Source organism: Dendropsophus ebraccatus, chromosome 9 (assembly GCF_027789765.1).
Source record: "Dendropsophus ebraccatus isolate aDenEbr1 chromosome 9, aDenEbr1.pat, whole genome shotgun sequence".
In the NCBI taxonomy this organism is placed as follows: domain Eukaryota; kingdom Metazoa; phylum Chordata; class Amphibia; order Anura; family Hylidae; genus Dendropsophus; species Dendropsophus ebraccatus.
Window position 1 is genome coordinate 88,477,669 of NC_091462.1, and position 13,457 is coordinate 88,491,125.

A 13,457-nucleotide genomic window follows, 5' to 3' on the forward strand; every position below is an offset into this window, starting at 1 on the left:
AGAAAAATGCTTTTATGCTTTTATTCTCTGGTACAAAGAGTCAAAGAGGCTTTTCCGAGCTCCTGAAGTGCAGCAAGCTGTAACACCTCCTTACTCCCCCTCCCATCCCTTGACCTTGCCTGGGACTCAGCTTCCCGGTGTCAATCAAGCAGGATGGGGGGGGGGAGCAGCTTGCAACATTGCAAATATTCAGTTGGGACACCTCTTTGAGTCTTTGTACCAGAGAATAAAAGCAATTTTCTACATTCTGGAAGCACAGATGGATATATGAAAGGTACCAAATATCATTCGGAGCTCTTGTGTCATGGGTGGAAGAACTATACACTAGTGGGGTATTGCAATAACCAACAATCTGCTTCAATGTGATAAAAGTCCATGTGTGGGATGCTGGATGAGATCTCTGACTTACCCTGTGTTCCATTTCATCCGATTCACTTCTCCTTTCACTGGGGCAGCCGCTGTCACCTCCATTTTCAGAGTCCTGTAACAATCAACAGGATTAGGCCGATGCTACTTGTACAATAGCGAAACTACTGGCCAAATAGATTCAGCTGCAAAAACAACTTACTCTGTGGTTATCTAGGCTATTATTATCGTCACTATTCAGATTATCAACTTCATTGAATATAGGCCATCCTATGCAAGAAAAACACATGTCATATTAACATTCAGCATTGGCTTCTATTCAAATCATGGGCCTAGCAGAGTTCTTTGTAGCCTATTATACTGTGGGAGATGGTGGGCACTGTGCTATAAAAGTGAATGGCAACAGATCCTAATAGATTCTGCTAGATTAGAGGTCTCTAATACCCACATACACATAGAAAAGTCATCTGAACCTGACAATTTCTTAGGTGCATGGTAGCGTCCTAACTCTCCCTCGACAGATATTGGGGACAGGAAGATCAGGCATGTTGAATTTTAATGCTTTAGTTCCACTTAAAGATAACCTACTGACAGAGGTGTCTGGCTTCGACTTAGGCCATGTTCACATTTAGTAAAACACCGGCTGTTCTGTGACCCGGCCGGATTACAGAACGGCCAGTGTTACTAATGATTATCCTGGCCGGTACTGCAGTACCGGCCGGATGATCTTCACTACTAATGAATTCAAATGCGGGCGCATCAGTGTGCACCCATATCTGAATTCCATGCTGCACACAATGGAGCGTGTGGCCAGAGCCGCACGCTCCATAGTGTGCACTGACAGGTTCCCTGCAGACGCTATTCAATGAATAGCGGCCGCAGAAAACTGACATGTCAGAAACTGACTGGAGTGTATGCTATGTGTACATAGTCCACTCCGCCCAGGACTCCCTCAGCTGCTGCACAATGTAAGTAAATTGTGCTGCAAATCGGCAACAGCGATACCTTACTTACGTTGTGTGAAGATAGCCTTAAAGTGAATCTGTGACCCCCTGACCGCCTACTGAGCCGATAGCACAGCTGAACAGATATCAATGAAAGCATTCAGAACATACCTTGTTTAATAAAAAAAACACCTTTATTTGGGCAGTAAAAGGTGCCAAAGAGGCAGAGCCTATTATTCCCTGGACCCTAATGCCGCTATGTCTCACCATGCTGTATGCCACGTACATGTACACTCTGCATACAGCACAGTGAGGCGTAGTGGTGCTAGGGCCCAGGAAATAATAGGCTCTGCCTCTTTGGCATCTTTCACTGCCCAAATAAAGGTGTTTTTTATGAAAATAAATACACATATACAGGTATGTTCTGAATTCTTTCATTCATTCAGTGGTGTAACCCGCTTTCTAAACGGTCAGGAGGTTACAGATTCGCGTTAAGGCCCCCATACACATCAGACAGATGTTGCTGAAATTTAACATAATCCTTTTGTTCTTAAGGAGACAAACTACCATCAGACGTGTCTGTCAGCAGTGTTCATGTCCTTGAAGGGATTGAGAGAGATAACTTTTCCGTGAATGCATGTGTATGGCTTTACTCCTCTCAGAAAACTCTAAATGATTTAGGAGGACGACAGCCATTGAAGATGTATGAGCACCTTAATAGATGATCAAGAAATAATGATTTATCGTTTATCATCTGCTGACATATTCCCAATGCAACTACAGAAAATGCAAAATGTACATTATAGTTCAATTTATTAATATTCTGTACATTTAGCATTTATTCAGGAAATATTGCTTTAAAATCCATACCAATGCTCTAAAATCCATACCAATGTGCCTTTAGCTTAGCTTGTTCTGTGTGGTCTGCCCATTATAGTGTTAGCTGACCATGCCGCCTTCTGACAAAGCAGCACAGAGGGCAGTAGATGCAGAGGCCCCATACTTGCCCTGGGCAAGTATTACATGGTACGATTTACCGGGGAAAGCAAGCGCCATCCTGTCAGGTCAGGTCAGCGCTCGCTTCCCTCTCATTCCCCACTTGCTGCCTATGCTAATACATGCACAGACAGTGAGCGAGGAGCACCGGCAGGAGCCGCCCATTGACATCAGGGTCGGTCTGCTGCCACCGCTCCTGTAAGAGTGACAAGCGGCAGACCATTGCTGACATGATCGGGATCTTTAAGCATGTTAAAAGACTATGATCAGTAGACATTAGAGATGAGCGAACCGGGTTCGGGTTCGAGTCGATCCGAACCCGAACGTTCGGTATTTGATTAGCTGGGGCTGCTGAACTTGGATAAAGCTCTAAGGTTGTCTGGAAAACATGGATACAGCCGATGACTATATCCATGTTTTCCACATAGCCTTAAGGCTTTATCCAAGTTCAGCAGCCACCGCTAATCAAATGCCGAAAGTTCGGGTTCGGATCAACTCGAGCATGCTCAAGGTTCGCTCATCTCTAGTAGACATCATGCATGTCGGCTGATCGTTGCTTTGTAATATGCTCAATTACACAAAACGATTATCGGCCTGAACAGTTGGTATTCAGCCAAGTAAGGCCGATAATCGTTTCATGCCATCATCAGAGCTATGGGAGTTTAACCCTGTAATATTGGACACTGATGGCAAAAAACAGCAATATGCCACCAATTTCTATTCTGGGACAACAATATATTTTTCCATGTATCTTTACCATGCACATCAAATCTGTGGCTGTGAGGGGTGGCCGGGGAGGGTGAGCTTGGCAGGGAGTCGAAGGTCATGTCGCTCATGTTCTCATCTCCAGAGTTTTCCGAGAGGCGAGAGAGCAGAGGAGGACGGCTTCCAGACATGGTCCTCACCCGAGAGCTGCCACATTTCTCCTCTATGCCGCGCACCACTGTCTGGGCAGATTGCTGAAACAATGCAGGGGTAATGGTTCAGATGGAGATTGCAGAATAGTATGTGCCACAGTAACATCAGTCTGCTGGAAGTGAATAGACTGCAGTTCAGAGTCTTTTCAAAATGTAATGTAATGCACAGGTCGGCCATTTCTATGCACATATACAATAGAGCATTGCTTTCTGTATTTTTACCTAAGGGTTCATAGAGATGTTTTTTTACCCTAAAATCACACAGAAATGGTTGCACTCTCAGCTTCACATCATACGTCTGTCCATAGTTACTATAGGCTACTTACAGTATATTCCGCAGGGAGCAACAGCTGCACAGAGCTCTAATGCAGCAGTCACTTAATACCCTCTGACCCCCAAATAAGAAAATTCATGGTGACATCCAAGAAGGAGGTCAATGTGAACAGAGCACGTCTCCGACGCTGAACCCTGCACAACCTACATTCTAGTGATGTGCAAGGCGTGAAGAGGGGATCAATCATCGCCCCTCTACTAGCTCATATCTGTAACATGGACACGTACCAGCATCTTGCTGCAGTTGTCCAACACATTCTTTTCCCGAGGGGAAAGGTCAAAGGGTGTCAATTTCATGCTTTTGCAGATTCTGTTGCAGGCATGGGAGTGGAAGAACAAGGCCATACCACGCACCCCTGGACAGAAATTAACAAGAACAAAAATTAAGACTCAATGACAAAATTATGTAATTATGGGCAAAGTCTGACCAAATGCAACCACAGCACACAGAGGGTATATATTATGTATGTTAAAGGGGTACTCCAGACAAAAAAATTTTTTTTTTAAATCTACTGGAGCGAGAAAGTTACAGAATCGTAAATTACTTTAATTTAAAAGAAGTCTTCCACTACTTATTAGCTACTGTATGTCCAGCAGAAAGTGGTGTATTCTTTCCACTCTGACACAGTGCTCTCTGCTGCCACCTCTGTCCATGTCAGGAACTGTCCAGAGCAGGAGAGGTTTTCTATGGGGATTTGCTACTGCTCTTCACAGTTCCTGAAATGGACAGAGGTGGCAGCAGAGAGAACCGTGTCAGGCTGGAAGGAGGGCATACAGCAGCTGATAAGTACTGGAAGACTTAAGTTTTTAAAAAATATATATATATACAAATCTATATACCTTTGTAGCACCGGTTAATCTAAAAATAATTTTTTCTGGAATACCCTTTTAGATAGCCAAAAAAAGTTTTATAAAGAAAGTTATGAGGTAAATGCATTATGCCCGGAGACCCCCCAAAGATCACATAGACAGTGGTCTCAGAGTCTCCTGTACAGAGCGGTAGTGTATCTGCATAGTCTATGGGACTGACAGAGACAGCTGAGTACCTGAGTACTATGCTCTTTCCCTCCTATCAGTCAGAATGATAGCCAGTGATAGGAGCAGAAGTACGCAGGCATTAACAGGGGCACTCCGAACCCGTATTCTCGTGATCCTACATTTATTGCCTGCCCTGTGGATAGGTAATAAATGTGGGTATAAATGGATCTTGGGTGTTATGAATATTAACAACCCCAATTCTCATGATACAGTACCCAAGTTGCCGTCTCCAAAGTCTGTTCCACATTCTGTATGAATCTGAGGGTCGGTATACAGGTCTCCAACCCCCTGAACGTCTACAACAATCAGCTGATGTCCTGACCGCTCAAAGGTAAAGTGGCTGAAGGCCTAAAAACAAGAGAAGACATTTGGCAAAGAACATAAGTATCCAGTGCTAAGGGCAAAAAGACAGAATCTAGATACATGAGATACAATACTGCTAGTGATACATGACTATCACAAATGGACAGCACCAACCTGTGGGGTGAGGCGGATGTTTTCATCCCGGACGAAGCCAGAGTTAGAGTTATATTTTATGTATTTCCCTTCAATGTAATGTTCTAAGTGGAACAAAGGTTTGCCAGGTCTGTCTTTCATTTCAAGGATACACATCTGCATGATGTCCACCTGCAGGGAAGAACCATGTGTTATATGCAATGTTACAGTAAACTGGAATGGAGGGTAAAAACCTATACCAGGTTACCAGCAAAATATTATTTGAAGGGACATTCAAGAAAATTTTCACATTGAATGGTATTCATCATACTTAGGGACCATGGCAGAAAAAAATATATCAAGCAGTATACAATCTTTAACTGGATTCTGTTCAACACAATAATCTGGCGTTCTGTGCTATTTCATCCCGTGAACCTTTATAGTTACGTATTGAACAATATTGTAAATTTTTGGCCTCCATCAGGTAATAGGTGGTCTATAGATCACAGGTGTCAAACTCAGGCCCTCTAGCTGTTGCAGAACTACAATACCCATCATGCCTGGACAACCAAAGCTTTAGCTTTGGCAGTCCAGACATGATGGGAATTGTAGTTTTATAACAGCTGGAGGGCCTGAGTTTGACACCTGTAATCTAGGACATTCGCAGGGACCTATCCCTGAATATGTAACCCAAAAATTGCGATCATCAGGCAACAAGCGGTGAAAAGAGGGCTTTGGATACCCGTAACCAGCAAGCTACATGGCCATTGACCCTTCTGCCCATTCTATAATCATAATCCCTTCTGTACCTGAACTCCCTCCAGTTCTGAGGATCCTCATACACATCACTGTACTTATGGCTGCACTTCTATGAGCCTTTAACTTTGTTTCTTCCCTCTATAAATAGCTATATGTATTTAGGCACAGCCATACAGCTCACATAAGTACATCTGGTTTTCCTTACTGCCTTGCGGTCCAGTATATGAAGAACCCCTGCCTCCCTGCTTACTCTGCATTTCAGTACAATCTTGGGAAACGGCCACATAATCTCACTCGGTGGAATATTTCCAATAACAAAGCTTTTTTGGTCTCTTTCTCTTGTAGACGTTCCCTGCAGATTGTTTACTTTGGGATTTTCACATATGGTTTATATATGCTAAAAAAACAAGTTAAAACCAGAAAAGTTACTGCTGGGACTTCCTGTTCTTGTCTGCAAGCCAAAGGGCGATTGCATGGATGATAATGATGCAAAAAAAGCAATAAATGAATAAGTTACTGTTGGAAAATGCTGACATATCGGTGCTGTATATATACTTGTGAGCCCTAATGCATATACTATACAAGTGGTGTAAAAATATCTGAATCTCAAATCTCAAGACATTTGTAAGCCCCACCTCTGTTCTACCGGGAATGCCCATTGTAATATATTATGCATAAAATTCAGCCTTATGAGCCACTTCGTTGGCTCATAATATTTGGTTATTACTCAAATATTTGCTCAAAGATATAGAGAGCACAACTGAAGCTCAAGTCCGCTTGTTCGACATTTGAATAACGGTGGCTGGAGAAGTTGGATGCAGCCCTAGGGAGTCCAGGAATACATGGATACAGCCTATGGCTGTGCATGCTCGAGTTGCGCTCATCTCTATCATAGAAGTTATTGGGCCATTAACTCTCTAGTGCCACCTATAGGTAACCTTTATGTAAATTATAGGAACTTGTTTCCAACAACTGGCCCGTGTAAAAGGGCAAAAAAACAACCGATAAACACGAAAATGCCCATTCATCCAGCTGATCATATTTTGTACTTTTATTAAAATCCTTGTTATTGGTCACACATTGCCCCATGTATGGCTGACAAGGATGAAATTAAAGGGACATACATGAAATTAAAGGGAGATGTGTAAAGACTCTTTAGGCAAGATGAACAAAATGGGTGCTCTTTATTGTGCAGCCACTGGTCTCTATAAATGGGCCATACAACTCCGTACAACAGCTAGACCACTGCAAGGAGAACCAGTACCCCAAAGAGGTGTGATTGCTGATAGCTCTTTTATCCCACTCCCTTGGTCACATAATACAGAGGTACAAAATGCTGAGACTCTCTATCCATATAATACTAGACAATAAGCAGATTGGAGGGATGCCAGCACTTGGAAATATTCTGCAACCCCCTAGAGAATAGATGGAGTGCTGAACGAGCACACACACACCATTCATTCCAGAAGGATAGGATATGGTCTCTGTTATTCTGATCAGTTCGGGTCACTCACTGATCTGCTTTTTATAACTTTTATAACTTTTTTAAATTTTTTAAATACCCCTTTAAGCTAACTGTTCACACTATCTTAATGTTTGCTAAATCCACCAATTTTAGCAGGACTAGCCCATCATCAAATGTATATGGGAGCCCCCACAATTCTTTATTGAAGACAGATGTTGGAGGAGAGAGCATTTCAGTGTGTCCTATACTTTACTTCTAAAGGACTCTGGCAGCGCCCCATTCAGAACAGGTGTATACATGTACATTAGAGGCTAGTGAAAGCTAGTTTGGGGCCAAATGAGCGTTCATCAGGCAGCTATCTATGACTGACCGCAGAATTTTTACAGTTCTATTAAAAAGCACAGTCATTTATTAATAGGCTGAACACACCAATTGTTACAGTGGTCATAAACATAAGATATCTGTTATATAAAGTCTCACTCTTCCAGTCCGCTCATACAAATGCATGTTCTGCGTCTTCAAGAGTGCATGTAGTCTGAAGAATAAGGAGAAACGAGAAAGCTGCAGCTCTGGTGGCGACTTATCTAACATGTCAGATCCAACATGTCTGATACTTTTCTCCCTCTATAGCAGAAGTCAGGCAGGAGGCACCCATACACATTACATGGTCAGTCAAATTAAGAATTGGCCAATGATCTAATAACGTGTATGGGGGCAACCCAATGATCTCCTAGCGGCAGATGTCGGGGAAAGAAGGATCAGTCATGTCAGATTTGTATTATGCCCTTTCCTCATAGAGAAGTCTGGCGGATGAATCTCCTAGCTCATAGCATTGATCCTCACAGGAATTAATAGACGTGCGTGCTATGAAGTTGTTGCTATAAGCTTTCATTGTATAATAATATGCAAACATTATAATGCCCAGGCGGCAAGATGGATCTTTACAGAACTGAAACACGTGAACAGCCTAACAATAGTCTGCTGCAAAGGATTAATACAGAAGGTGTGTGAGGTAAATCTATCAATACATAGAAGTGAAGTACAATCTATAAGTACAGGGAGTGGATGTGTAACTGAGGAAATGGCAGTTCCTATACAATGTGCGGTTATATTAGATCTCCATTAAAATGCACATGTACATTGCTGAGGATATACAAAGCCGGAGGTGGCCGGTTCCCCTGGAGGCTCATTTATCTCATGAGGCAGATTAGATAGGAGCTGCAGGCCTGTCCTGTCTCCCAGGCACATGAATGTTGTTATGGGCGAGACTGTGGGATATGGTCACATGATGACACGGCCATTCTTCAGTCGCTCAAGCTCACGTTTCAGCAGGAGCGGTGTACAGAATGTAAACAGGTTGGGGCACAATGTACAGCCTCACGTATAGCACGTCTCAGAGGGCGGCAGCCAAGGCTGTTTATATACTCCGGTACAATGTGTTCGCTGCGCTTCAGCTGTCTGTTCTCATCGGTTTATATTACAGACTATAACTGGAGACGCGTGGCATGGTTTGGGTATATCATAACATACACAGGGACACCATAGATGTACAGACTGGATATATGAGGAGGGCCGTGACATGCTAGTGCTTACTCTGCAGTGGGGGGAGCAGATAGGCTAAAGCCCTAGTTAGGACATGTTCACACACCATGCTGTCTCAGCTTGTTTCTGTCATTTTCATGTTTTTTTTTCTTTTTTGTGTAAAATTATATATAGCAACATAAAAATAAATAATGAACGGATATGCTCACAAAGTGACCTATAGTACATGACTGGACAGATGGATAGATAGATTGATCTATGTACTTTCTTCTCACCCGTATCAACAAATAACACAAAGGTTCTTATATTTTAGAACATGGTGCTGGCGGCCGCATACCAATGTGAATGCAACCTTTCAATGTCTGTGGTACAAGAAAGAAAGGTAGTTAGCACCATTAGGGCACCATCACAAACAGTAGTATTGGTGCAACAGATACGTGCCCCACTACCATTCCTCAAAATGACACTGTAAAGGCCGTATGTATTAACATATAGTTTCTGTTGTTGTAGTTGTGGTGCAAAACGAATTACTGCTACATGTGAACAGATCCTTAGTGATATTACGCCGTGTACACTCATAATAAACACAATGTAACATCTGGTCAAATGCTGTCACAAAAATACCCATACAGTCTGCATTGTGAATCGTGGATAAGCCCGGGGCTGTGTGTGTGCAGGCCTCTAGTGACAGGTAGGTGCGGCCCTGCGAGCCCAGAACACAAGGTCATGAGTTCAATTCCTGTCTATCTCACCTGCCTGCCAAAAACATGTGCAAACCAATTCATCTTGTAATATCCCTGTACAAACATCAGAGCACAAATATGTGGATCAGTGAAAACACTACTGTAAAGTGTAAATCTAAAAAATGTGTATAGAGTGTGCATTATTTATAGCACAAGCGCAACTTTTTTTCAATAAAAGGACAGCCGTACAACAAAGGCCTGCAGGGTCCGAGAGACTGTACATTGTTGTCCTCAAATCTGCTTACATAAGCAAAATGTCTATGGTCAGTTTACATGCGCTATATAGGCCGTCTTCTCCTCCCTATTTTTAAGACATGGAAATGCCGGCATCCAGGTCACTATGGGCATCCGAGGGCAAATGTCTAACGTAATTGTTGGTTGATGAGCATCCAGAGAGCCTTCACTCACAAATAGGACGTAGCCCAGATTGTGCCCTAGTAGCCGTTATGTCTTGTCCAATAGCTTGGCTAAAATAAGAAAAGAGCTGGGGTGACAACAGCTAATGCACAAGTGTACATGTATTTTTTATGGGATTGATGTCCAAAGCTTACACTACAGTTAATACACAGCAGTCACGGCAGGACTTGCAGCCATAATGCAGATACAAAAATGTGTCCACAATACACCCATGTGTAGTTACCCTAGGGAAAGGATGTCTAGGCATGACGGGAATTGTAGATTTGCAACAGCTGGTGGTCTGAAGGTTCCCTATCCCTGCCCTAAGGTAACACTGCCTTCAAGCAATCCATAATCATTAACCAATCTTCTGATGAATAATATCTTAACTGAAAGATAATAAAATTGTATCACAAGGATTTTTAGATCTAGGTGGTCATACACTAAAGGCCCTAATACACAAAGCGATTATCGTCCATATTCGGCCAATATCATCCGTCACGGCTGATGATCGTCTAGCTCTTACCCACTCGCTGCTGCCACGCGTAATAGCGACGACAGTGATTGGGGAACGAGGAGCAAGCGAGCGCTGAAATGACAGGTCACCGCTCGTTTGCTCCTCTGAATCGCCCTGTGTAATAGGGGCTTAAGGGTCCTTATAGACGGCCCAATATAGGGGCTGTGCAAGGGCACCAGCGAGGGCCAATCAGTGAGACCAATCTTGGCAACGTTCCTTGCCAATAATTGGCCTGTGTAAAAGGGCTTTAAAGCTGGCTATACATATAAAATACGTGCAGGTTGGGCAGTTATTTCTCCTGGTCCCCTAAGGGCCAAGAAGCATGCATGTGTGGAAAGCCGAGTAAGCTGCTGCCAGACACTTGACAATGGCTTATGTCCCCACTGGGGTAGACTCAAGAGGTGAATATAGGCATCAGGTGACTGGCTAGTCCTGCCAAAATAAGCAGGCGCAGCCGACATATATTTAATGTATATACCCAACTTAAAGGGATTGTCCAGCGTTGGAAAAAAAACTCAACTCTTGTCTCCAGTTCAGGCCTGGTTTCCAATTAAGCTCCATTTACGCCAATAGAACTGAGTTGCAAAACCCCACTCAAACTGGAGACAAAAGTGATGCTGGAAGAGAGTGGCCATGTTTTTCTAACGCTGGATAACTCCTTTAATAACTGTATTTGGTTCTCACCTGTTACCTATGTAATTTTAAAGTTTAAATAAATCTTCCCCATTTTAGGGCTCGTTCCCACTGAGCAAAAGCAGCTGAATTTCTGCGCTGAATCAGCGCTGAAATTTCAGCCGTTAAAATAGGTGCAGAGCTAATTTCCATTGTGTTGAATGGAAATTCTGCTCTGCAGTTCACACAGTGGAATTTCCGCACTGAACTAATCCGCTTTCCGCCAGAAGAATGAACATGTTCATTCTTCAGCTAGCGGAAGCCTATACAAATCAATGGGCTCTGATTTTCTGTTTCAGCGCGGAATACGCGCATATTCAGCGCGGAATACAAGCGTAAGGCCCCGTTCCCACTGAGCAAAGCTAGCGGAATTCCGCGACGGAATTGTCCGCCGTGGAATGCCATTAGCCTCCCGCTCATAATGGGAGTCTATGGGAGGCGCGCGCTGCTGCTCTATACGCGCTGAAGAATGAACATGTTCATTCTTCAGCGCGGACAGGGCAGGAGCGCGCGCCTCCCATAGAGTCCCATTATGAGCGGGAGGCTAACGGCATTCCGCGGCGGACAATTCCGTCGCGGAATTCCGCTACCTTTGCTCAGTGGGAACGGGGCCTAATACAAGCGGAAATTACTCGCTGAATCAGCGCGGAAATGGGGAAAAGGGGGGGGGGGGAGGAGGATTCTAGTATATGTTCTGGTATAGTCTAGTTTACTCACCAAATACTCGCTGAATTTCAGCGCTGAATGCATGCGGATTCAGCGCGGATTCCTCGAGTATTCCGCGCTGAATTTGTCAAGAGCTGATTACGAGCTGAACACTTTCCTAGCAGAATACGCAGGGATTCTGCTTACATTCTGCTTATATTCTGCTCGGAATTTAGCGTCAGTTGATTTCAGGCGGAAATATTTCCTTGCGTAATCCGCTCCTTTTGCTCTGTGTGAACGTAGCCTTATACCATTAGGACAGTTTATAAAATTCTGTTCAATGAGGGTCCAACATGAAGAACCTCTGCTGATCTAAGCAGTCTCTGTGCAGGGAACTTCAACACCATTCCATGCATGTGGATAGGGCTGTGTTTTAAAGAGCACATAAGACAGGTCACATTCTGGAATTTGAATAGGACCTTACTACAACAGAAGTTTAAAAAGGCTGCAAAAACACTTCAAGAATACAGCCAGACCCTTGCAGGATAGGTGCGTGCTCAGTAAGTAAACAGAGTGACATAACTATACAACTGATCCTACCTGCTTTGGTGGTTTGTGCCTGTTATACTCCTCGCCCCACAACTTAGCTTCCATCTGGAGTCGGACATCCTCGAAATACACATCTCTGTCAACAGTTTCTAAGTAACGTTTGGCCACATAATTGTATGCACTTTTCCACTGCTGACTGTGCGAGAAATTAGACAATTTCTTCCTGAGAACACAAAAGAAAAAGCAATTACATAGGATGTCAATGATGTATGGACACATTATACCATATACAAGGTAGTCATACTCTAATTTTCTTCTATCACTTGCTTTGCTGGCATTACCAGGTTAACATAACCAGTACTGCTCCAGCATGGGCTGCTGTCTGTGTCTGCCGCAACTATAACTTCTGGCAAATAAAAGATTATGTATTCAAAGCTCCCTGCACTCATTGTCTACTGTGTCTTATAAAATACTCGACCATAACTGTGGTCAAACATCTGAGAAAGGCAATAAAGCAGAAAACACATCCACAACATAAAAGCTAATGAATGACCAGGTCCTATCACTGCTGTCTGCTTCTTATCTGAGGCCATCTTGTCTATAATGCTATCCAGGATCAATGTGTGCACCTTTGATAACTTTAGTTCTGCAATAATACTCGCTGACTTTGTTCTTCCTAAACGTCACAATGAGCCAGATGAAAGTCTTAGATTACACAGAACAACAAAGGCTAAAATCTGCTGGACACGATGGACACACAATTGTGCGGCCCTGAGCCCTTCATTAACATGCTTGCTCAGCTCTGCTAAATGGTAATGTTATTGTAACAGAGGGATAAGCGAATGTCAGACACCACTCCATCGCTTATTTCCAGAACCAAAAGAATTGAACTGATAAAACTCCAACGTTTCAGATCTCAGATGTCAAATTCGGGCCCTCCAGCTGTTACAAAACTACAATTCCCATCATAACTAAAGCTTTGGCTGTCCAGGCATGATAGGAATTGTTGTTTTGCAACAGCTGAGGGCCTGAGTTTGACATCCCTGTTTCAGATCCTTTAGCGGTTAAAATTTACACGTCCATAAGATGTAATCCACAATGTATTGGAGCCCTATGGATACATGGGGAACGAATGAATCT

The 13,457-nt window shown here is 43.3% G+C and overlaps 1 protein-coding gene across 2 annotated transcripts in view; it reads right to left on the reverse strand.

The window, feature by feature from the left end:
- The window catches only part of EEF2K (eukaryotic elongation factor 2 kinase), a 59,015-nt gene that overhangs the window by 15,665 nt on the left and 29,893 nt on the right, over nt 1-13,457 (reverse strand). For both annotated transcript variants that reach the window (XM_069983786.1, XM_069983787.1), the window contains 7 exons: nt 12,369-12,540; nt 5,072-5,221; nt 4,810-4,942; nt 3,785-3,912; nt 3,064-3,265; nt 569-636; nt 410-481 (listed from right to left, as the gene is read on the reverse strand). In XM_069983786.1, the coding sequence (XP_069839887.1) occupies nt 410-481; nt 569-636; nt 3,064-3,265; nt 3,785-3,912; nt 4,810-4,942; nt 5,072-5,221; nt 12,369-12,540 (925 nt within the window). The remainder of the gene's footprint in view (nt 1-409; nt 482-568; nt 637-3,063; nt 3,266-3,784; nt 3,913-4,809; nt 4,943-5,071; nt 5,222-12,368; nt 12,541-13,457) is intronic.